Source organism: Sus scrofa, chromosome 3 (genome assembly GCF_054392235.1).
Source record: "Sus scrofa isolate SSC_HxYL_T2T_F1_AM1 chromosome 3, Sscrofa_HxYL_maternal_Yorkshire_Landrace_v2.0, whole genome shotgun sequence".
Classification (NCBI taxonomy): domain Eukaryota; kingdom Metazoa; phylum Chordata; class Mammalia; order Artiodactyla; family Suidae; genus Sus; species Sus scrofa.
This window is the reverse complement of record NC_139385.1, coordinates 109,317,070-109,343,193: the sequence shown is the minus strand read 5'-3', so window position 1 is coordinate 109,343,193 and position 26,124 is coordinate 109,317,070. Positions and strand designations below refer to the sequence as shown.

At 44.5% G+C, this 26,124-nt stretch overlaps 1 protein-coding gene across 9 annotated transcripts in view; it reads right to left on the bottom strand.

The window, feature by feature from the left end:
- Window positions 1-26,124, bottom strand: part of THADA (THADA armadillo repeat containing) — a 324,726-nt gene that overhangs the window by 48,235 nt on the left and 250,367 nt on the right. For 8 of the 9 annotated variants that reach the window (XR_014842042.1, XR_014842043.1, XR_014842044.1 and 5 more), the window contains 4 exons: window positions 7,019-7,398; window positions 5,749-5,867; window positions 5,293-5,365; window positions 673-826 (listed from right to left, as the gene is read on the bottom strand). Coding sequence is in view for 5 of the 9 variants with exons in the window: in XM_085019406.1 (XP_084875532.1) it covers window positions 673-826; window positions 5,293-5,365; window positions 5,749-5,867; window positions 7,019-7,398 (726 nt within the window). In the remaining 4 variants the exon portion in view is untranslated. Of the gene's footprint in view, window positions 1-672; window positions 827-5,292; window positions 5,366-5,748; window positions 6,077-6,442; window positions 7,399-26,124 lie in introns of those variants that run through there. The other variant, XR_014842041.1, reaches the window with a different exon arrangement.

Sequence of the window (26,124 nt, the reverse complement as noted above, 5' to 3'; positions counted from 1 at the left end):
TTTAAGCCAGAGCCAGGAAGCCATCCTTGAATGTTCCCTTTATATTAGCCTCAACACCAAGTCCTGTTGATTCTACTTCCTAAATGCCTTTCAGCCTGGCCTTTCTTCCTCCTCAAGGCCATGCTTCACACTGACCCATTCATTTCTCACTGCAACAGGCTTCCTGGAAGAGGTGATGGTTAGACTGAGTCTTGAAAGACAAACAAAAGTCAGTCAAGCAGCAGTTTGTTTAGAGAACTGTTCCCCACTGATGACGCATGGGGAGTGGTGGCTGATGAGGAGGGAGAGGTGGGCAGGGCACAGAAGACGAAGGGCCTCATGAGCCACGCTAAAGAGCCTTTAGATTTATCCTGAAGGCAAGAGGCACCCACTCGAAGGCTTTAAGCAGTGGAGGGAAATGTTCAGACCTGTATTTCAGAAAGATCACGGAAGTTTTTTGGAAGCACAAGGAGGAAGGAGCGCTTAGGGGACAAGACTGAAAGAAAAGAGGCCAGTTAGGAGGTTGGTGGTGAAAAGTGATTTGAGTAGGAACTGAGTGTGTGAATATCCATGAAAAGTGAAAGAGGTAACGGTCTTTTAGCCGCCTTTCCTAACCTAGAGCATCTATTCACGCTGGCAGCGCGTTTGGTGAGATGGACCGTCTGCCTCCCCGCCCCTTCTCCACGCACTTACCGAGGATGGGCCGGGGGTTGGTGAGGAAAAATGGTGCAGTGCTGGTGAGAACTTCAGCAGCGGTCAGCCTGGACTCTGTGGGAAGACGATCTCCACAGCAAGAGACGACCAACTGAACCCACTGCTTCAGGGTGGAGGCCACCAAGTCCCCAGTCTAAAAGCACAAAGGGTACACACCGCAGTTCAGAAGATGGGCTGGCATGGAATTAGGGCTGAGCTACGCACACCACACTGGATCTGCAAGTTAGCTCTAAGTGCAATAGGAAGGAAGGAAGGTGGGTTTATTAGTTGCTTTTCCATCCCAACTAGGGAGAAATGAACAAGCCCAGGGAAGAAAATCTGACTTCGCTTTCAGGAATATGGAGCCACTGTAACTGGAGGGCAAGTTCTCTGCGTCTTTTCTGATGCACTTCAGGTTAACAGAACGTTGGTGGATTTTATAGCTTCCGTAAAGACAAAACTTGAGGGGCAAGGCTGTGGCAGCAAATGATATCTGTTGTCTCTAATAACCAGATACTTCTGTCTTTTGTAACAGAACCCCAGATTTTTGCCTGGGCCTGCGGGCACTCAGCTAAAGACTACATTTCCCAAGCTCCCTTGCATTGGGGAGTAGCATATGATTAAGTTCCATGGGGTGTCATTAAAAGTGGTATCTGGAGTTCTCTGGTGGTGCAGTGACAATCCAGCATTGTCACTGCTGTGGCTCAGGCCATTGTCACTGCTATAGCGTGGGTTTGATCTCTGGCCTGGGAACTTCCGGAGGCCATGGGAAAACCTCCCCCCCCAAGTGATATCTGTGCACTCTCAGGTCCTACGTTAGGAAACAGGTATGACCTGCAGTCTCTAGATTTCTTTCCTGCTAGTTGTGAACAAGGACAAGATGCTGGGAGCTGGAACAACCCTCTGGGACCATCTGATGGAAGCCATATTAAGGGACAGCAGAACAAGGCAGAAGAGCCCGGGGGCCCAAGTGTCAGGCCACTCTCTGCTGTGGACGCTTCTTTCTAGTTGAAGCCACTGTACGTGTGAGTGTCTGTGACAGCATTTAAAGCAGCATCCTCACGTCATTGTTTAATCAAAGCCCTATCTTTTTTGTCATAGAAACAATTTTATTGAGGTATAATTCATATACCATATAATTCAGTCACTTAAATATGTACTTCAATGATTTTTAGGATATTCACTGTAATGGGTGTACAACCAATCACCATAGTCAATTTTAAAGTTTTCATCATCAAAAAGCAAAGCCCCGCCCTCTCTAGCTATCATCCCCAACCTGTTAGCTCCCTCTCCCCCCAGACCTAAACTATTCATTTACTTTCTTTTTTTTCCTTTTTTAGGGCCACACCTGCAGCATATGGAAGTTCCCAGGCTAGGGGTCGAATGGGCGTTACAGCTGCCAACCTATACCACAGCCATAGCAACATGGGATCCCAACCACATCTGCGGCCTACACTGCAGTTTGCGGCAGCGCCAGATCCTAACCCACTGAATGAGGCCAGGGAGAGAACCCGCATCCTCATGGATACTAGTCAGGTTCTTAGCCCTCTGTGCCACAACGGGAACTCCAATTCATCTACTTTCTGACTTTAGGCTTTGTCTATTCTGAACATTTCATATAAACTGAATCATACAGTATGTGGTCTTTTGTGACTGGTTTCTTTCACTCAGGCATGTTTTCAAGGTTCATCCATGCTGAGGGATATATCAGGCTTCATTACTTTTTATGACTGAATAATATTCCACTATATAGACATACCATATTTTGTTCACCCATTCAGCAGCTGATGGCTGGGTTATTTCTATCTCTTAAACTCTTTTTTTTACTTTTTCTAGGAAGGGGATTACTGTTCCAAGTATGTTTTACTCCTCCTATCAACTAAGCCTCTTTAAATGTTCAAAATGAGATTACTGGCTCCTCTGATTATTTAAAGGCATCTATGGAACAACACTGATCAGCATCTTAGACCTGGAGGAAGCTGCTGACTCTTAAGGCACAAAAAAACCCAGGTTTTCTTGGCAACTTCTTATAAGTATTTCTCTACAGTTTGGGTAATTTTTCTCTTCCATGAAAACTCTCAATTTTTTTCAAATATCACTTCATCCAAGTACCAAACAGTGCTTCTGAGATGCACATGACAATTGATTAAAAGTGGTTTTGGATGAGAGCACTGTCTTTTGGCAAACCTGTTAGGCTGCTCTGTAGACTACTTTCCCAGAACTTATGTTCCCTGCTCTGAGCTGTAGTTTTTTTGTTTTGTTTTGTCTTTTTAGGGCCACACCTATGGCATATGGAGGTTCCCAGGCTAGGGGTCAAATAGGAGTTATAGCCACTGGCCTACGCCACAGCCACAACAATGTCAGATCTGAGCTGCATTTGCGACCTACACCACAGCTCACGGCAATGCTGAATCCTTAACCCACTGAGCGAGGCCAGAGATCGAACCTGCATCCTCATGGATACTAGTCAGATTTGTTCCTGCTGCGCCACGTTGGGAACTCCTGGGCTGTAGTTTTTTAGCAAGTCCTTTCCCTTCCTACAAACTCTCCCCCCATCCTCCCCAACACACACACACATGACCGTTTTCTTTTTTTGGCTTTTTGTATTTCCTAGTGACTTCCGGCTTTGGCCTCTGAATGACAGACCCAAGGAATTGTATCTACTTAATTATCACCTTCTGGTCTACTCTATGCTCAGCCTCAGGCTCTGGGAGCTTAATTTCTTCTGCAAAGCCTTCCTCGGCTCTGCAAACACCCCCTCCTCTGGATTCCCTCCTCCCCGCCAGGGCATTTAAGGACTTAAGGCTCCTTTTCTCTCCTTAGACTGCTCTCCAGTCTCGTTCATCTTCGCATCCCCAGTACCTCTCCCAGCGCTGCTGCAGTGTAAGGAGCTGGAGTCCGTGATGTTCTGGCCCCACTAACACAGTGTGCTGATGTGCAACCAAGGTCTTCGGGTCATTTGACTGGGGTACGGCCTGCCTTCTACCTATAATGATTCTCTGACGGTGGCATCTTTCTCATACGTCCTACGTATGTACATATGTGTCTCATCAAGTCATCTTCCCAGGAAGCTGGTTTTTTTTGGTTTTTGTTTTAATTGGAGCATAGTTGATTTAGAATGTTATATTAGTTTTAGGTATATCGCAAAGTGATTCACATAGATGTATATATATTTTTTTCAGATTTTCCATTGTAGGTTGTCATAAGACATTGAATATAGTTCCCTGTGCTATATTAAATCCTTGTGGCTTCTCTATTTTACGTATAGTTGTTTATATCTTTTAATCCCAAACTCCTAATTTATCCTTCCTCTCTCCTTTCCCCTTTGGTAACCATGAGTTTGTTTTTTATATCTGTGAGTCTGTTTCCATTTTGGATATAGATTCACTGTATTATTTTTTAGACATCACATATACGTGATATCACATAATATTTGTCTTTTTCAGTCTGACTTAACTTCACTTAGTATGATACCCTCTATGTTCATCTGTAATTGCTGCAAATGGCAATATCTTGTTCTTTTTTTATGGCTGAGGAACATTTCATTTTCTTAAGCCAATCGTCTGTGGATGGGCACTGAGGTTGTTTCCGTGTCTTGGCTATTATAAACAGTGCTGCTATGAACCCTGAGGTGCATGGATCTTTTCAGATTAGAGTTTTCAACGTTTCTGGATATATGCCCAGGAGTGGGCTTGCTGATCATGTGGTAGCTCTATTTTCAGTTTTTTAAAGGACCCTCCATACTGTTTTCCATAGTGGCTGCACCGATTTACATTCCCACCAACAGTGTAGGAGGGTTCTCCTTTCTCCCCCAGGAAGCTGTTTTGATTACTTTAGTTCCATCTCACCCCAAAGACATGTAAGACAGGTGGGGCACATCTGGGCCTCCACACTGAGCCAGGTGGGTTACGTTTGGGGGAATATTTAACCCTTAGTGATATATTTTCATGCTTAGTTGACTAGAATGCAATCCTAGCAACTTGCAGTCCTTGGAATTGATTTGCTCATTCCCTCTTCAAATAAAGAGTCTAGCTAAAAATAGGAAATAGCCATTGTGTCTCAGCAGTAATGAATCTGAGGACGTTACTATTATCCAGGAGGATGCAGGTTTGATCCCTGGCCTCGTTCAGTGGGTTAAAGATCCGGTGTTGTTGTGAGCTACAGTGTAGGTCGCAGAGGCGACTTGGATCCTGCAAGGCTGTGGCAGCTACAGCTCCAATTCAACCCCTAGCCTGGGAACCTCCATATGCTGTAGGTGTGGCCCTAAAAAAAGACCAAAAAACCAAAAAACCAAAAAAAAAAAAAAAAGGGGGGGGGAAAAACAGGAGTTTGGGCATAGGTGTGTGTATATGTTGGGGGGGGAGGGAGAGGCTGTGTTACCCTCATGGACTCAAATCAAATGTGCCCAGAACAAGAGAAATGTCAAAGATGATGCTCCGAAAATTCTCCAGAAGTTATAACCAAAGTGAAAGTCAACAGGAGCAAATATTTTTGTTGAAGCTACATGCATGTGCCACGGGGCTTCTATACTGCCTGTAGGATGGTTTGATTTTACTGACACCTTCCAGGGAAATCAGAGCACAGAAACCTAGACCCCAGAACAGAGGGAATCAGCCTCACCTCCTCACGCCTCTGCATGTGATGGGCAATCACTTTGGAGGCAAGTCTCAGAGCTTCACTTTGAATTTCTGACCTAGAAAAGTCAGCCAAAAAAACACACAGAACATAAAATCACCTTGAAACAAATACACTATTATAAGCGAATTATACATCAATAAGTAAAATCAAACATATTTTATACACAGATGGTTTTTGCAGACAGTTTGTAATCTGCGTGACTGCGACTACTGGAATCCTCTGCCTCATGCTGTACACAAACCTTCAGGGCAATTACCTTTCGGTAATCAATGGGAAACTCTGACCTCATTCTATTGCTTGGGCTTAGAGAACAGGCTGAGACTTACAGAGAGACAGGATCGGAGTTCTTAGGCCAGGACTGTGTTCAAGTTCATTACATAAATGACTGATGGGACCACGTGTTGTACCAAGTTTACACAGGCAGCACTGAGGACAAACCTTTCATTGGAAGCAATATCCAGCGTCCAGATCAGGAATTCCTTTGGGGTTAGATGGATGCAGCGCTCTGTCTGAGGAAGCCACTCACTGGGGTCCATGTAGTGGAGAATTCTCAGTATCTGCGTGAGCCAGATCCGTGGAAAACAAACACAAACACCTCAGAAAAAAGTCCCCAGAACCTAAATCATAACCATTTGCATGGATAAGGGAGTCTATCTTTGAAAAAGCTCCCACTGGAGTTCCCGTCATGGCACAGCAGAAACGAATCTGACTAGGAACCATGAGGTTGAGGATTTGATCCCTGGCCTCACTCAGTGGGTTGAGGATCCTGCGTTGCTGTGGCTGTGGCATAGGTCACAGACTCAGCTTGGATCCTGAGTTGCTGTGGCTGTGGTGTTGGCCGGTGGCTACAGCTCCAAATGGACCCCTAGCCTGGGAACCTCCACATGCTGCGAGTGTGGCCCTAAAAAGAAAAAAAAAAGAGAAAGAAAAGCTCTCCACTGACTTTTTTTTTTTTGTCTTTTTAGGGCCACTCCCTTGGCACATGGAGGTTCCCAAGCTAGGGATCTAATTGGGGCTGCAGCCACCAGCCTACGCCACAGTCACAGCAATGCAGGATCCGAGCCAAATCTGCAACCTACACCAACCACAGCTCACGGCAACGCCGGATCCTCAACCCACTGAGCGAGGCTACGGATCGAACCTGCAACCTCATGGTTCCTAGTTGGATATGTTTCCACTGGGCCACAATGGGAACTCCTCCCATTGACTTCTCTTTCCCCCTTAATCCCTTTAGGAGATAAAATGGGGCGGGGAGGGGTGGATGTGGGGAGGGCAATGGCATACTGGGATCGGACTCTAAAAGCCCAGATTCCTAGATCAGTGCCCTCCTTTCCTTTTGATCATGCTTTCCATGTGGGCATCTGCCCCAAAGAGCCACATTGGCAAAAACTACCATCTGGCGCATTCTCCCACCAGTTTTCAATGCTCTGTCTCCTTGAGCATTGAGTGGCTTACTCTCCCAATCTTTGCCTTTGGTCAATCTCTGTCATCCACACCATTACCTATCAAACACTTTTCTTAGTGTCCTTTCATGCATGAAGCCATGCCAAGCTCCCTATGAAGAGAGTCCCTGCCCTCTGGATGCTGACTCTCCTCCCTCTTTGCTCCTGCAGATGCCAAACCCAATCCTGCCTCATGACCTTATCACTGCGGGGCTCGCTGGAGCGTGGGGAGTGGAAAGGGGTGGCCAGTCCCCCAGAGGCCTCACCTTGCAGAGGCATTCTGGGTGATTTTCCTTCACGGCCAATGTCAAGAATGTGCCTCCCAGATTCCACAGCAAGGGTGACAGTCCCTTCTGTCCTACTCCAGAGGTTGCTGCTGAGAACCTTTCCAACAGGGCTTCCAGGGTCAGCAGGCGCACTTCAGGGAAGGAAGACTCTACCAGCTGAGAGAAGGAGATGGGAAGGTCCCTTGTCTGCTCTCCAGCCTGGGCCGCTACCGCCCACACCGCAGCGATGGCCAGCTTGGTGAGGCTCTGGAGGTACTGGGGCAGGCCGGGCACCGTGAAGGTATAGCGGAATCCCGTTATCAGCTCTGATTCTGAGACGATCCTTCTGACTTCCTCCCAGAGGTCCACATGCTCCAGAACTAAAAGGCAAAAAAAGCAAAGGAAAAGAGGTACTCGCTTTACTCCACGTTTCACACAAGGGCACAGGAGAAGGCGCAAGGCTCTGGATACATCGGATGGGACTACCCGACATCCTTGCAGAGTGGATTTCACACGAACCATATAATAAGTGACCAGCCCACCGAGATTCAGACCTCTGGCCCAGAAGCACTTCCTATTCAGTTAGTTCATAATTTCCTCCTGGGGTGACAACGGGCATTCCTATTAGAAGACGTGCTCCTGGCACTCCTTCCTAATATTCAATAAATAGAAATTCAGCTACCTCTTGGATCACCAATCCCTCACGGCTGAGCAGGATAAAAGGACACTTAGTTCAAGCATCCTCAGGGGCTGAGACCGCCCCGAGGCTCTCGGTGAAATCCTACAGTGACTTGGAGCTCACGAGAATGACTGTCCCACTGTTAGTAGATCTCATTTCACAAGGTTCTTTTTGGAGTTTCCACTCAGTGGCCCCATTCGGCCTTCTGAGCTTCCCCAGGAGCCCTTAGGGCATCTGAATACAGTTATTATACCCCCTTTGTCTTCTTGAGACAAAATACCCTACTTCCCTTAACTATTCCCCAGACAAGGGATGCACCCTCTCTCACTATTCTAAGCTGCCTTCCGTCGGACAGGGCTCACCCGCTTCAGGGCTGGCCCCCCAGAGGGCACACGACTCTGCCTCGTGGTCTGACCAGCACGGCTGTTACTTTCCCTGTTCTGACATGAGGTTCCTGGGGTTGCATCACACTGTTGACTCACGCGGAGCATCAGGTCAACTGAAAACCACAGGCCTTTCTTTTTTTACATGGTCTACTGATGATGGCGAGTCATCCACCTCCCACTTTGTACTCAGGACTTAGATCAAGACTCGTTAAGCAGAGCCCTGTTAAATTTTGCCACTCTGTTAAGTTTCATGATCTGCCTTTTTGATTGCTGAGATCTTTTGTATGCTCAGTTCTGGTCAAAAATACTTGTTGCCCGCTTGCTGTGTGCTGGGTGATAAGTGAAATAAGAACGTTGTCTTTAGGGAGTTTATAATCTAGTCCGAGAAAGAGAAATGAATGACTGGGTGATTCCAGTACAGTGATGAAAGTGATCATCTGAGTCTCAAGCATGAAGAGAGAGGAGGTGCTGCTGGAACCATCAAAGGCAGAGCACAGGTTTAAGGGCATAGAACCGAATGGACCATGTGGGGAACTAGAGGCAGGCTGATCTCAGCACAGAATTTGGGGTGGGGAACAGGAGGAGCTGAGGCTAGAGAAGCATCGTGGCTGGGACATGAACTTCCTAGGCCACGCAGAGGAGCTTGGACACGCTTCTACAGGCAAGGGGATGCCACTGAGTGGTGATTTTAAGCAACAACATCAGGTGAACCTGCTCGAGGAAGTATTCTTATTGCGGAGAGGGCAATATTGGAGGCAGGGAGGCCTCTCGTTTCTCCTCTACACTACTGCAGGAGTATTAAAATGAATACTGCAGTAGTGTAGGAGAGAAATGAAGAGGGCCTAAATTAGGAAGAAACAGAAGATGTGTTTGAGAAGCACTGAAGGAATAAAATTGGCAGCACCGGGGGACTGACTATGGGAGGAGTCCTGGATACCTCCTGGAACCCAGATTCTTTTTTTTTTTTTTTGTCTTTTCTAGGGCCACACCCACAGCATATGGAGGTTCCCAGGCTAGGGGTCTAATTAGAGCTGTAGCCACCGGCCTACACCAGAGCCACAGCAACGCAGGATCCGAGCCGCATCTGCGACCCACACCACAGCTCAGGGCGACGCCAGATCCTTAACCCACTGAGCACAGCCAGGGATCAAACCCGCAACCTCATGGTTCCTAGTCGGATTCCTTAACCACTGAGCCACAACGGGAACTCCACAGGCCTTGCTGAAATACCTCATAACTCAATGAACACTACTGATGCCTAGAAAACTATCGTAAACATAATAGAAATGTAAAAGATTAAGGTAATAGTTGGGAAAAACTGAATTGAAACTGAAAAACTGCATAGGTTTGCTATAGTCCAGGAGTTATTAATAAAAAATAAAAATACAGACTATTCCTGTTACATACCAAATTGTTTCAAAAAGAAGTCTGCCCCAAGAGGCAAAACAGGGCCCAGGCTCCTACATGACTGTGACTGGTGGAGGCTCTCCCGCCCCCCACACCTGCTAACTGCGGCTGTAGACATCTGCTCTTAACCCAGACGCTGCTGAAGTCCATGTTCAAACAGGAGGGCAGCCATCTTTGCAAAGCAGCAGGGAAACCCCAGGTGGTCAGGATCCTCAACCTTTGTGTCATCATCTCTATTTTCTTCCTTCCTTCCTCCCTCCCTCCTTTTCTGTTTTTACGGCTGCACCTGCGGCATACGGAAGTTCCCAGGCAGGGTTGAATCGGAGCTGCAGCTGCCAGCCATGCCACTGCCATGCCAACACCGGATCTGAGCTGCATCTGTGACCTACGCCACAGCTTGCAGCAATGCTGGATCCTTGACCCATTGAGTAGGGCCAGGGACCGAACCCGCATCCTCATGGAGACAGTGTTGGGTCCTTAACCCGCTGATCCATGACAGGAACTCCATCATCTCTATTTTCAATGCCTAAAAACTCAATTCAAATTTAGAAATGAGAAGCCCACACTCCCGAGGTTTCCAGGTGCCACTTTCCTAGTCTTCCCACCCACTGTTGCCCGAGGACAACACTGCACTAAAAAGGAATTTCAGCTATAATGAAAAGAAAATAAAAATCATTATATAAGAAAAAAGAAAATAAATAAATAAAAAGGAATTTCGTTGGTTTGGTAAGGAGCCAGAAACATGGCTCAGAGATCTGCTCTTTAAAACCTAATTAAATATAGGAAGAACTGTCTAATTCTGGATAATTTTCAGATGAGCCTGTTCTCTGAAAGAGAGGTATTCCAGGAAGAGCGTATAATCCGCTAGACTCAAGAGCTGGACATCCAGACCCATTTGCTTCCTTTAAGACCTTGAGAAAGGATGACATCATTGGGAGGCCTGGGACTGAAGGCACAACCCGCAAAGACAGAGGAAACGGGGTTCCTGCTCAGGAAAGGCTCCTTTGGGACTTCCTGGCCTACACTGCCTCGGGAGTTCAGTGTAACTCTGTAAGCACACATTGAGCATAGAGTAGGTACTCTGGGAGACACAGAGATATGAAGAGCTTTGAAACTGATGCAATGAGATCCTGCTGTACAGCACAGGGAACTATATCTAGTTAGTCACTTATGATGGAATATGACAGAGGATGATGTGAGAAAAAGAATGTATACATATGTGTGACTGGGTCACTTTGCCGTTCAGTAGAAATTGACAGAACACTGTAAACCAGTTATAACGGAAAAAATAAAAATCATTAAAAAAATTTGTCACCCTCCCCCTCCAAAAAAAAAAAAAAAAAAAAAAAAACCTGATGGGAGGAGAAAGACAACTACTAAAATTGCAATATGCTTAGTGCCCCAAAATCATTAGCGAGAAATGACAATTGCTAAGGATTTATGTGCCATATTATCTACCTGTTATTTCATGCTATGAATGATAATTACTTTTAGAATTGACAGTTGCTGAATTTTAGTCTAAGTACTTCAACAAGTACTTAGACTAAATTTAATGAAGTAGGCACTGCTATTATTCTGTTTAAAATTTATTCTTTAAAATTTATTCTTCTTTTTAAAAATTGCCTGTTATTTTTACAGATGAGGCAAGAGAGGTTAAGTTACTTGCCCAAGGTCACACAGGAAACAGTAAGTAAAGGGAATACAAAAGCCATAAGAATGACCAAAACGAATGCAATGTGCACTTATTTTCCATTGGAAGAAGTTTTGCTTTTGTTTTGTTTTGCCTTTTAGGGCCACACCCACGGCAGATGGAAGTTTCCAGGCTAGGGGTTGAATTGGAGCTACACCCAATTCAACCCCTAGCCACCTACACCATAGCTCATGGCAACGCCGGATCCTTAACCCACTGAGCAAGGCCAGGGATTGAACCCCCAACCTCATGGTTACTAATCCGATTCATTTCCGCTGCACCACGACGGGAACTCCTGGAAGAAGTTTTTAAAAAGGGCTTTCAGGAAGGAACAAAATGTAAGATGGGCACCGAGGCTGCCCAGAGGTGCCTGACCAGGAGAGGGAGGCAAAAGCTCCAAGGAGTGGGAGAGAGAAAACAAGGAGAGACCTGTGCCTCAACAGAGGAGCAGCAGGGGCCGTCAGGTCAGAGCCACAAGCTAGGAAACTATCAGATCACATTCACGTAGGCACCTTCTCCAAACACCTACTTTGGAAATAATGTTGTTTGTTGTGCAGCAAGACCCAATGAGGTGTCCTAAAGCAGTTTCTCAAACTTGAGTGAGCATCAGGACCACTTGGAGAGCTTGTAAAAGCACCAGCCCGCTGCCTGGCCTCACCCCCAAAGTTTCTGCTGCAGGAGGGCTGGGGCAGCCGAGAATCTGCATTTCTTTCTTATTTATTTTTTTTTTTGGTTTTGTTTTTTTTGCCATTTCTTGGGCCGCTCCTGCGGCATATGGAGGTTCCCAGGCTAGGGGTTGAATTGGAGCTGTAGCCGCCAGTCTATGCCAGAGCCACAGCAACACAGGATCCGAGCCGCGTCTGCAACCTACACACCACAGCTCACGGCAATGCCGGAACCTTGACCCACCGAGCAAGGGCAGGGATCGAACCCGCAACCTCATGGTTCCTAGTTGGATTCGTTAACCACTGCGCCACGACGGGAACTCCAGAATCTGCATTTCTAACCAGCGCCCAGGTGATGCTGCTGCTGCTGCTGCTGCTGCCGCAGGGCCAGGTACTTTGAAAACTGCTGCCCTCAGGTGATGGCTCCTCACTGGAGGTTGTTAAAGCCACATAGGCACGAACGCCACTCTTGCAGATTCTCTTCTGTCGGTTTTGAGTTGGGCGCAGACATCTGGAGCCTTCAGAGCCAGCAGGTAATTCTGTTACGTGCCCCGGCTGAGAACCACACGCCTCAGCTACAACTATCACAGGGCTGCATGGGTGGATGGGTAAGGGCTGCAGTTCCAAAGAGCCCAGCTGATTCTAGCCCCGTACTTCACCTCGCGAAGAACTAGAAAATTCACCGCCCCCCTCTTCTCTTACAAATAAACACACCAAGGGTGGGGAAATCCCCAAGAATTCAAAAGAATGAACCCGCTCCATAAAGGCCCCTCGCAGGCAGAGGCTGGCTCACTATGCAAAAAACCCACCTATGTCTCTTCGAGGTCTAGGATGTAGCAGTGAATTAAAAAGATCAGGAAAAAATTAAGATTTAAATGAAGAAAGAAATATTAGTATAGAGCACATTCATAAACATTTTTGTCAGAGTATTAATGTTCCCATAAAACCTTAGCACTTTTTACTCATTTAGTTGTACATTTAACTGTGTATAATAGAAACGTCTAAATATATTTAATGAAGTCAAGCAAAGTATGTCATTTGACCAAGAAATTGAAATTTTAAAATATTTGTGTGGAGATAAACCAGATGGGTAAGAGCCAGTTTACGTATTGCCAAAAGACTTGGATATCACCAAGCTATGTTTCACCCAAAGTTACATTATTGGATGACCTGGTTATTTGGCTTACTGAATGTTAGCATTGATATATATATATAAGGACGTTAAAATGATACTGGGTATAATTTGACTTCTTGGATTCAGAAAGTACTTTGTTATCTTTCAGTGCTTCAATGTTGTTATGAGCAATTGTCATTTTTATATATAGTACTGTAGACATACTAGGGTTGTGTGGCATTCTCTAGATATTGCTTTTCTACAAAATAAATTCCCCATGTCAACTTGAAAAAAAAAAAAGTGAATTAAAAAGATCAGGCTCCTGCATGAAGCGCTCATGCAGGGGGAGACCACAGCACACCCTCTCCCCCAGGGCCAGAGTGAGGGGGTCTCCGGGTGGAACGGGAGATGGAGGTGAGAGAGACATATCCAATCCTTGAATACACACAGCAGCAATGACTGAAAAGGACATACTGCTTTCCTCTCCAGCACAGCGGTTTCTCAGCCCACGAGGTATATTAAGTTTATCTGGAGGGCTTTAAAAAAAAACCCATCTAGGTTGGGGGACACTTGACCGCATCTCTGGGGGCAAGGCTGGTTTCAAAATGACCCAGGTGATTCCTCTGTGCAGCTGGGGTCACAGCTACTGTGGGGCTCTGCACCCCATGGCTGGCAGAGCTCACCGAATGGTTCTCACAATCAGGATTTCTTCCTGGTGAAGCACCATCTGGCATCCTGCCCTACCAGAGTCTAGAGCAACACGGAGTACTTGTTCCCATTTCTGTGATGGCCTGCTGTCCTCAGGACACAACAAACTGATGGCAGTTAGCTCTGCAGTCTGAGGTCTGGCAACCCCCTTCCCTAGAAGCCAACTTTTCTACTTGCATTTTCAGTTTTGATGGCTTTGGGTGGCTTCCTTTCTACGTTTCTTGGAAAGCCAAGTGTTCCAATGAAAGAATCAAGTCCCTCCCTCTCTGATGGCTCCAGCTTGGTTTTCATTAAATTAGACGATTTTTGTAAACTCTTCTTAGTTGGAGTTTTTTTCCCCAGCCTTCCCTGTTAGGAATATCTTTGGATTTTCCCAACGGTGTAGTCATTTTAGTCGCCCAAATATGTGTGACTGATTCCAAACATCCAATCAGAGTTCACTTTTGAAATTAACTTTTTTTTTTTCTTCTCCAGAGCAAGAATAGCCTTTAAAGAAATGGCTTAAAGGCTGGATCCACTTGGAAGGACAATACCTCCTGCCATGCCATGTCCTGGTTCAAAAGAGAAATAATTCCCAAGTTTGGAATTCAAGGACTAATCAAATATCAAAACAATGACAGGCTGGTATAAGTTGCCAACATTTTATTTTGTAAAGAGAGGATGTTAGAAATCTACCATCTATTATCATTTCATGAAAGAAAGGCTATGTGAACACCAAAAAAGTAGTAATTTCATAGTCACATATGAAAAAGATCAATTACAATTAAAAAGGACAATTATTTATTTATTTTTCTTTTGGCTGCACCCTTGGCATGTGGAAGTTCTCGGGCCAGGGATCGAACCCATGCCAGAGCAGCAACGTGAGGCACTGTAGCGACAATGCCAGATCCATAACCCACTGTGCCAGAAGGGAGCTCCATAAAGGACAATTCTTTTCAAGAAAAAAAAATATGCTATAGTGTCATTTTACTGTCGTTTTATTGCGAACATATCACCAGGGAGCAGCATTAGGAAACTGCCGCTTTGGAGAAGTCGAAGGAAGTTTCCTGAGGTTGATCTGTTTGGAGAGCATGAGGTGCCTGAACAGAGATTTCCTAGAGAGGGATGGAGGGACTTTGCCGAGTCCTGCAGGACAGCAAGTGGAGTGTCTGTGTGAAGAAGCACAGTGGCCCATTCACACAATTCCCTCTGGGAATCTCAGATGTGTTATTTTAGCAGTTTCGGTTCTCGGTTCTCTGGCGAGCTGCAGATTTCAGTGTTATGTCTATGACCTGAACTGTGATTGCTTAATCAACTGGATTTCAAAGCTGCCATTCCCCAAGCAACCAAGGGAGGGCGCTAACATCGACTCTCCTGGCTGAGGGAGGATTTAAAAGCAGCACTACCTTGAGCAAGCAAGGTCCGAGGTCCTGTTTTATTGTTTAGGGAAGTCTGCCTCTTCCCTAGAGGAGGAGCACAGCCCCAAAGGGCAGGCCCATGGGTCAGTTATCTTTGATTTTCACAGCTATTCATACCAGTTTGATTTTCAAAAAGTCAACATAATCTGAAAAGATGCATATTAATCTAAATAGCCTTAATAAGGGCACTCTGGAAAACAATGTGGATGATATCATTACCACATAATTATGGATACAGTGGAGTTTCACCACAAGAGCATTTAGGTGAATTTAACTCTACTCAGCAAACAGAGAGAAAGGGATTGAAAAATAACAATTAAAAGAGCGAGGGCAGTTTCATCTGACATTCCAAGCACTGAGCATATCCCCAGAGGGTGGCTGTGTGGTTACCTCAGACCAGTGGTTCTCAAAGGCTGGTGCGCTCACCTCCAGAGCTCCTGGCTCAGGATGTCTAGGGCAGGGCCCCCCAACCTCATCTCTAGCCAATTCTGGGGCGATGCTGATGTGCTGATGCAGGGACCACACTTCTCAGACCACCTGAGATCATCCGCGCTTCTTGGAGTGTAAACAGCTTGCCGTGCTGAACGTGTCTAATTCTAGTGCTGAACGGTGTTTGTTTTTGTATATCAGGGCTCCTCATCATGTCAACCCCTTCATCTAGGGCTCAACCAAGAGGCTCCTGAATAGTATACAGTTCCTGGCCTTCGCTGGTTATGTCACAAACCAAGATAGCCCATTGCTTTGTGCTGAACTGGCCAAAATTAATGGGGCCAGAGGGAGTTGGTATACAGGCCCCGAGGGACACTGTTTTCTTGGCCCCCGCAGAGACCGTTATGGGAGAAGCTAAAACCCCAGTAATCACAGCAAAATTGTTCTACTTAGAAAGAGGCCAATCAAACAGAAAAAAACAGTTTCACTGCCACACTGGGGACGCTGTATAAATGGCCAGGGTATGGACCGTGCCACTCTGGTGGTCGCTTGCCATTGAGCCTCAGAGGCAGGTTCTTGATTCTACCTTTCCTGTGCTGTCTCCTTAAATGATTGAGTGAACAAATGAATGAATTTCTCTCTCGCATATGGTAATGACTCAGAATTCTCTGATCCCGCTCGATCAGGAAACGTCTGTAGAAGTTTCGGACAAATGAATGAATGAATGAATTTCTCTCTCACATATGGTAATGACTCGGAATTCTCCGATCCCGCTCGATCAGGAAACGTCTGTAGAAGCCCCCCCCACCCCCACCCCTTTACTCTCCTTAAAAAAAGTGAGAGAATACAAAGTGGATTTTACTTTTAAGGCACAGTGAGACGGTCAGCTTTTTCTATTTCAAAGAACTGGAGCTCTGGTCAGAGAGATCTGGTAATCAGACCCAACAAATGTTCTTATCTGGACCAGTTGATAAACTGGTTCTAAAAATAATCAGAGATGATAGTTTGTACACTCTGTGACTGTTAATGGTCTGTTATGCAATTTCTCAGTATAAAAAAAAACACAATTATGTTTGGAGAGGAGAGGAAACCATAGGAACTACAACAACAACAACACCACAAATCGAGTGATTTAATACATCTTGGCTTCTCCTTATCGAAGGGAAATTCCAATTCTTCTACTTAATCCTCTGCTCCTCCTGGTGAACAGTAATCCTGACCTGAAGGGCCCTTCCAGTCACAGACAAGGAGAAGGACCTGGCGGAAGCGTTTGGAGACTCGCTCCGTCTTGAGAAGCACCCTGAACGGGTGCCGGCTGTTTACGTCTTGCCTACTTTCTGGGTCTCTGAACCCCTTCCTGCCCTGCGTACCGGCATGGCCCCCGACACACACATCCCTCTGAAAACACTCCCTCCTTCCCCTGCCCCAGCAGATTCTCCAAGTACTTTTTTAGGCACCAAACGCCTTATCTGCTCTTGAGGAAGGAGGATGAGCTTCTGAAAATACTATTTGAAGACTACTTGGTCAACCCAAAAAATAACAACAGTCCCTGTGGCTTGGGAGATGGAGTCCGAAGAGTTCTGAAGGGATTTGGGTAGGCTAAAAATGAGCTCACCAGGCCCTGGGTGGGACCAGCAGTTTTCACTTCTTGCCTCCACCCACCATCCCATCCTTGCCTCTGCCCAACACAGGGAGGAAGTCAGGAAATACTTGTGGATAAACACATGACAACCCGAAGACACAAACATAAAATTACTTCTTAGCATACACTGCTTTGGGTTCTTTGTCAGCGAATTGCTCCCAAGGACAAGATTGAGAAATCAGCAACTTCTGTATCATCACAGCTTAGACACCCCCCATTTCATTTAACCTCTTCCCCACAAAGGATCTGGGGCTTCCCTTTTGCCCTTCGGCAATGAGATACGGTGCGAAACCTTTTTGAGAGTCTCAGTGGCTGGGAAGATTCTTTTAAATAAGTGGGGCTTACCTCTGCCGACGCACCTGTAATGAGTGGCTAGGACTGCTGATCTCAGTGTCTTGCCAGCGCTACAGTTTATAGTTCTGGAAGAAACAGTCTCTAAGACTGAAGAGGTTTCTGGTGCCACTGGCCTACATCAATGTGGGAATGACGCCACAAGGTACAATCTACAGCTGGCAAATCCAACAGAATCTGGTTGCACTGGCATGCAGTTTAGTGTGCCATCAAGTACATTCTGCCAGATGGGCACTGGAGGAGAGCCTGGGAGTAAGCGTAGCTGGCCATGGGACCAGCAGAAGTTCTGATGAGATGACCGACCATTCGTTTTGGTACCAATTTTACTTCCTAATACCTGCTTGTCTTCCTATGCTAGATTTTTTCTTTCTTATAATGTTACTTTCCATGGGGTTTTCACAGTTTTTTTTTTTTTTTTTCTCTTTCTTTCAGGTGACCTTTACCCCAATGCTCTGAGGGTACCATCCCCACTTTACAACTGAGGAACCAAGAAGTTTCAAAGCAAAGTGATGAAGGTGATAGTTCTTTTAGCCCATGCAAGTTTAACCACTATAGGAATTGCCCTTTGCCATAAACAACTAACAGCTATAAACTAGACAAACGTGTGAAATTATTGTTTTTAAACATCAGACATGGGCAGTCCAGGACCATGGCCCCCGAGAGAAGAAAGCAACACATAAGGTGAGACTTCTAGTTGCCCCAGACTACTAAGCAGGGGCACCTTCCCTCCCCGGCACAGACAGGGAGAACCCAGAGCCCAGAGGTCTTGCTGAGTCAGAACGATTGGATATTCATATGAAAAATAACAAAAAGAACTTCAGGAGTTCCCATTGTGGCTCAGTGGAAATGAATCTGACTAGCATCCCTTAGGACGCAAGTTTAACAAGTTTAATCCCTGGCCTTGCTCAGTAGGTTAAGGATCCGGTGTTGCTGAGAGCTGTAGTGTAGGTCGAAGATGTGGCTCAGATCCTGCGTTGCTGTGGCTGTGGCGTAGGCTGGCAGCTGCAGCTCCAATCTGACCCTTAGCCTAGGAACCTCCATATGCCATGGGTGAGGCCCTAAAAAGACAAAGAAAAAAAAAAAAAAGAAAAACTTCAACCTTATCTCATGACATACATGAACATTAGCCCAAAGTGGATCACAGATCTAAACGTAAAACTTTAAAAATCAAACTTCAGAAGAAAACCTGAGAGACTGTCTTTGTGACCTTGGGATAGGCAAAGACTTCTTTACTAGGGCACAAAAGGCATAAAACAGGAGTTCTCAGGTGGCCTAGTGGTTGAAGGATCTGGCGTTGTCATTGCTGTGGCACAGGTTTGACCCCGGCCCAGAAACCTCCACATGCCTCAGGCGCAGCAAAAAAAAAAAAAAAAAAAGCATAAAAGACAAAGGAAAAACTGATAAATCGGACTTCATCAAAATTAAAAACATAAGCTCTTCAAAAGACATTGTTAAGAAAAAAGACCTGCTGTGTAGCACTGAAAACTACGTCTAGATACTTACAATGGAGCACGACAATGGGAGAAAAAACTATGTGTACATGTATGTGTAACTGGGTCCCCATGCTGTACAGTGGAAAAAAAAAAGTGAGTTGGGGGAAATAACAATAAAAAATAAATTAAAGAAAAGAAAAAAGACAAGCAACAGATAGGTAAAAAATATTTAATGACTATTTATCTGTATAAAATATTTGTATCCAGAACAAAAAACTTTTACAACTCAATAATTAAAAACATCCAATTAAAAAGAAAACGTGCAAGAAATCTGAACAGACACTTTACCAAAAAAAGATATGCATATTGCAACCATGGCACATGAAAAGATACTCAATACAACTGGTCACTAGGGAAATGAAAATTTAAATCATAATAACACACCACTACACATCTACCAGGATGGCTATAATCAACAAGAGGGGCAATTCCAAGTTTCAATGAGGATGCAGGATAACTGGACCTCTCATATACTGCTGGTGGGAATGCTAAGTGGTAAGGCCCTTTGGAAAACAGTTTGGCAATTTCCTACAACTTAAACAATCCTTATCATATGACCTAGTAATCTCTTTCCTAGGTTTTACTTAGGAGGGATAAAAACATATAGCCACATAAACATATCTATGCTCAGAGCTGCATTATTCACAATTTCCCAAAGGTGGAAGTGCCAAAATGTATTTCAACTAGAGAATTAATATAAACAACCCATGCCCATAATGGAATACTATTCATCAAGAAAAAGACAAGACCCGCATCATGTTCATAAAGGATGAAAACCACACAGTCATCTCAATAGGTGCAGAAGAAGAAATGACAGGACCCAATACCCTTTCAGGCTCAAAACACTCAACAAGCAAGAAATAGAAGGACATGTCTCCAACTTGATAACAAGCATCTATGGAAAACCCACAGCTGACACTGTTCTTAATGGTAAAAGACTAAAAGCTCTTCTCCTAAGATCAGGGACAAGACACTTCTATTCGGCCTTATATTAGAGGTTCTAACCAGGGCAAGAAGGCAAGAAAAATAAACGTCATTTAGATTGGAGAGAAAGAAGTAAAAACCTATTTCTATTGCCCATAACATGATCTCATAGATGGAATGTTCAAAGAAGTCCATAAAAACAAACAAATAAATGAAAAACCTATTTGAGACAATATATAAGTTCAGTAAGGTTGTGGATAAAAGATTAATATACAAATATCAACTATAGTTTTGTACAGTAGCAGTGAACAATCCAGAATTGAAATTAAGAAAATAATTCCATTTACAACAGCATCAAAAATAATAAAACAGGAATAAAATCATTTCTTTTTTTTTCTTTTTTCTTTTTTTTTTTTGTCTCTTGCCTTTTCTAGGGCTGCACCTCTGGTATATGGAGGTTCCAAGGCTAGTGGTCTAATCAGAGCTGCAGCCACTGGCCTACGCCACAGCCACAGCAACTTGGGATCCAAGCCGTATCTGTGACCTACACTACAGCTCATGGCAATGCTGGATCCTTAACCCACTGAGTGAGGCCAGGGATTCCTAGTCGGATTCATTAACCACTGAGCCACGACGGGAACTCCCGGAATAAAATCATTTAACAAAAGATGTTCATGACGTGTACGCTGAAAACTACAAGACATCACTGAAGGAAACTGAAGACCTAAATTCATGGAAGGACACCCCGTGTTCTGATCTATCTGAAGATGTAATATTGCTACAGTGGCAATACTCCTCAAACTGAACTACAGATTTTAACATAATACTTATCAAAATCCTAGTTGTCTTTTGCTTTTGAAGAATTTAATAAGCTGATCCTAAAATTTGTAAGAAAATGCAAGGAACTCAGCGGCCAAAACCCTACTGAAAATAAAGAACAAAGGTGGAAGACTCACGTCCTGATTTCAACTTATTATAAAGCAACGACAGTCAAGACAGTGTGGTCCTGGTATAAGGACAGACATATGGATCAATGGACTAGAAACCAGAGTCCAGAATAAATCCATATATTTATGGCCACTTGTTTTTTTTTTTGTTTTTTTTTTTTGCTTTTTAGGGCCACACTGGCGGCATATGGAAGTTCCCAGGCTATGGGTTGAATCAGAGCTACAGCTGCTGGCCTACACCACAGCCACAGCAACATCAGATCCAAGCCACGTCTTTGACCTACACCACAGCTCATGGCAATGCTGGATCCTTTAACCCACTGAGTGAGGCCAGGGATCAAACCTGCAACCCCAGGGTTCCTGGTCAGATTCGTTTCCGCTGCACCAGGACAGGAACTCCGGTCACTTGATGTTTTGACTAAGCAAAGTGTCAAGCCAATTCAATGGGAAAAAGGAGGGGTCCTTTTATTTATTTATTTATTTATTTATTTATTTATTTATTTATTGGTCATGATCTGCAACAGCCTGCATGGGATCTCAGCTCCTAGGCCAGGGACTAAACTTGGGCCACAGTGGTGACAGTGCCAAATCCTAACTACTAGACCACTAGGGAGTTCCCAAAGAAGTCTTTTAAATGAGAAGTGCTGGGATAAATGGATAGCCACAGGCAAAAGGATGCAGCTGGACCTATACCTCACACCAAACACAAAAATTATCTCCGAATGGTTCAGAAACCTAAAAGTTAAGAGACAAAACTATTAAATTCTTTTTTTTTTCTTTTTAGGGCTGCACCAGTGGCACATGGAAGTTCAGGCTAGGGGTCGAAATGGAGCTGCAGCTGCTGGCCTACACTGTAGACACAGCAAAGCCAGATCAAGCCGCACCTTTGACCCACACCACAGCTCACATCGATGGCAATGAGGGATCCTTTAATCCACTGAGCGAGGCTAGGGATCAAATCTGCATTCTCATGGATACTAGTCAGGTTCGTTACTGCTGAGCCACAATGGGGACTCCAAAAACTATTAAGTTCTTAAGAAGAAAATGGATACAAATCTTTGCGACGCTGGATTAGGCAATAGTTTCTAAGACATGACATCAACAGCATAAACAACAAAAGAAAAAACAGATAAGTTGAATTTCATCAAAACTAAAAATGTTTGTACATTAAAGGACATGATCCCAAAAGGGAAAAGTCAATGTACAGAGTGGGAGAAAATACTTACAAATCGTTTATCTGATAAGGGGTTAATATCCAGAATATACAAAGAACTCTTACAACTCAAGAATGAAAAGACAAATAACCCAAAGGATCAGAACAGATATTTCGCTAAAGAAAGTGTACCAACGGTTCGTTAGCATTAGAAAAGATTCTCCACATCATTAGCCATCAGGGACATGCAAATCAAAAGCACAGTGAAGCCCCATCTCACACCCACGAGGATGGCTATTATCCTAAAGTGGGCAACGAGTATTGTCCAGGATGTGGAGAAACTGGAAACCTCATACACGGCCAGTGGGAACGTAAACGGTGCAGTCTCTGGGGGAGAAGTTTGGCAATTCCTTAAAGCCAAACCTAGAATTGGCAGATAGCCCGGCAGTTCTACTCTTAGGCAAATACCCAAGAGAACTGAAAGCATATGTCCCTGCAAAAAAAGACATCCATGAATCTTCGCAGCAGCACTACTTCTAACAGCCAAAAGGTATGACCAATCCAAGTGTCCATCAACTGAGGAAACGAAACTTGTTACATCTGACGACGGAATGTCATTCAGTCAGAAAAGAGAAGAGGGTGTCAATTCATGGTACGACATGGAAGAACCCCTGAAAACATTAAGTGAAAGAATCCAGACACAACTTAGAATAGATTTACAAGGAGATCCTGCTGAATAGCATTGAGAACTATGTCTAGATACTCATGTTGCAACAGAACAAAGGGTGGGGGAAAAAATGTAATTGTAATGTATACATGTAAGGATAACCTGACCCCCTTGCTGTACAGTGGGAAAAAAAAAAAAAAAAAAAAAGAATCCAGACACAAAAGGCCACATGCTGTACAATTCTCTTTATGTGAAATGTCTAGAATAAGTTTTCAAAAACATCTTGCTTGGAGCTCCTGTTGCGGCGCAGCGGAAACGAATTGTGGGTTCAATCCTTGGCCTCGCTCAGTGGGTTAAGGATCTGGTGTTGCTGTGGCTGTGGTGTAGGCTGGTGGCTACAGTTCCGACTGGCCCCCTAGCCTGGGAACCTCCATATGCTGCAGGTTCGGCCCTAAAAAGCAAAACCAAAACCCCAAAACCACCCAACTTGCTTTTAACTAACTTAATTGACATGGGCAGCTAGTTTCAGCTTATCTGTGATGAGGGCTTTAAGGATCCAGACAATTTCATGATATGGTTTGGTTAACAATCCAGAGACTTGGTCAACTCAACACTATTCACTCTGGACACAGAGATGGGTGACCACAGTTAATAGTGGAACCAGGAAAGCTTGACTTTTTCACTAACCAGCTGTGTGACCTTGGGTAAGTCACTTAATTGCTACAGTTACCACTCTACCTTTTGATTACATGATCTCTAAACTCTAAAATTCTAAGAATTGTGGGCCAGTGTACTCAGCACGGGGCTTGGAAGGAACCAAGGGGTCAACGCCACATGAAACCAGCCATCTAATGATGCCACATCTTGCGTGATGCTGACTTCCGAAAGGCAGCTAGGACTCATCCGCTTATTTTAGGAGCTCACCGTTCTCTGTGAAAGATACTTTTGGCAAAAGCAACAGCTCAGATGACAGTCCCAGTGTTTTGGAGAAAAGCAACTAATTTATTGACAACAAAGCCTTTTTTTTTTTTTTTTTTTTTTTTTTAAAGTTTAGAGCTGCAGGCCCAGAAATACAAAGTCCCAGAAGACTCTAAAAATATGTTCTCAATTCCCTTTTATCTTCCGCCCAGAGCTGAGAAGTAATAGCACCAACTGTGTCATGTTAAACACATCTGCATCCAACACCGATAAAAGTGCATGACCGCGGGAAGAGATAAGAATTGTTTTCAATTTGTTCAGATGGGACTGGTTAAATGTAACCTAATTAGGCCAAGTAATCAAAGCAGGTGTTTGGAAGTTGCTAATGTTTTTAGTCTCTGTAATTGTTTGGCTATAGTTCCCCGGAACTTAGGTAAAGGAAGGTAGTATGTCATAAAAATCATTGACCTTATATTTATTCATGTCACACATAGATTATTCATGTTCTAGGCAGTACAAATACAAGGTGTCACTGCATACTTCTCACAGATTTTACCACTTAACCATCAGCAACATCTAAGCTGGCCTTTGAGAGGGCTTACATGACTGAACTGCCATTGTATAAATACAAGCAGTCCAAAATGAGAGCCTGTCTTCTCGTCTTATACGGATCTACAAAGGACATTAACCTGGTGTTTCGACTCTTTAGGGATTCTGACTTCACGCTCACAAGCTGGTCACCTTTGAGGCATTTAGAAGAATAATAACAAAAATAAAAGTTACATTCCAGTTAAAACACAATGTTTATTGCACTTGGCAGAAGGATGAGATCCGAACTATAAATGCCAACTAACAAAGAAACCACAAAATGCAGTCCCCAGCAGCCAGTATTGGGAAGTCTTTCGGGCAGTGGCCGTGGGACCACTTTCAAAGGGAAAAAAGCAGGTGGCTGCCTGGGAGAAGCCAGCTTCCTCTTTCTAGTAACTGCTCCAGTCGCGAGTACATTCTCCTATTATTCCACACACCCCGGGGATGGGAGACAGCGCTGCAGACAAGAAAGACCTGTGAAAGCATACGACCTGGAAGCTACCAGAAAGGGGATCCCTCTCTGAGGCCTGGGGATTCTGCAGGAGGGGCAGGAGCCTGGGCAGCTGAATGCCCAGAGGGGTCCCCGGCATCCCTCCCTGAGACAGGGCGTGGTTTCCCTGACCTGGGCGTGACTGTGCTGTGGGGCCACAGTGTGGTCTCCAGTGGCTGGAAAGCTCAGGCTCTGTTCCCTCACTATACACGTGACATCCGGCAGGTCTCTCTGTGCCTCAGTTTCCTCATATCTAAAGTGAAGGACCACAAGTACCTCCTTCATTAATGCATGAAAAATGCTTGGCATAGAGTTAAGGGCCCGATAAATGTTGGTCATAATTATTATGATCTCTACAAGGAAGACGATATAAAATAATGATTTTTTCCTGAAAATGAGAGTATAATAGACATCCTATATACATTTCAGGGGTAGAGAAACAGTCTTTTGAGATCACTCACATGATGTGGGTAGGATGGACAAATCCTTTTCTACCTAAAATATTTTTTGGAAACTGTTATTATGTCATTTCTTCTTTTGGGATTAACTAATCCTCTTCAAGATTTGACTTTTTTTTTTTTCTGGGGGGGGTCGCACTCTGAGGCATATGGAAGTTCCCAAGCTAGGGGTCAAACTGCAGCTGCCGGCCTACACCACAGCCACAGCCATGCCAGATCTGTGCCACGTTTGGGACCACGCCACAGCTCTCAGCAACGCTAGTTGGGTTCTTAACCTGCTGAGCCACAACAGAAACTTCCCAAGATTTGAATTTTAATACATTAAACATACATATAATCGCAAAAGAAAGAACCAGGTTACATTAAAATTAGCAAGATGGAGACTAGGAAAGGGGAAACCCACTCATACACCCACCAAGAGAACTTAAAGTCAGACAGTGCAAATAGGTAAGATATTTGTTTAAACACTTGGTAAAAGAAAATGTTCAATTCAGGAACTACGAAAAACACAATTTAAGGGGTATGGGCATAGGAGAGAAATAGAAGTCCACCTCGCAGAATAAAGGGAGTAAATATTTAGGCAAGTCTCAGAGAGGATTTCAGCAAATAGATATTGCAATGGAAAATTTCCAACCTGAGAGCAAATAAGTTAAGACGGGTTTAAGATGCAAATGAAAGCTCTCCATTTCCCCGTCCCTGCCCAGGCCTGTAACCCAGCCTCCGCGTCCTCGCAGCAGTTAGGCTCTTTCTTCCTCATCCTCCAGCTCCCACTGGAGACTATAATTTTCTTTCCAGCAGGAAACTGATATATACTAATGATGACAGCTGGATTCAGAAGAGGAAAAAGAATACAGGGGACAGAGAGTCCTTGTGGGTTTAAATCACTTTAAAACTCAAAACAAAAGCCCCAGATTTGGAATTTTTAAAACCTAGTTAATGGCTAAGGAAACCTCAAATGATTGGGAAGTACTAAGATAAAAGTTTGAATTACACAAAACAC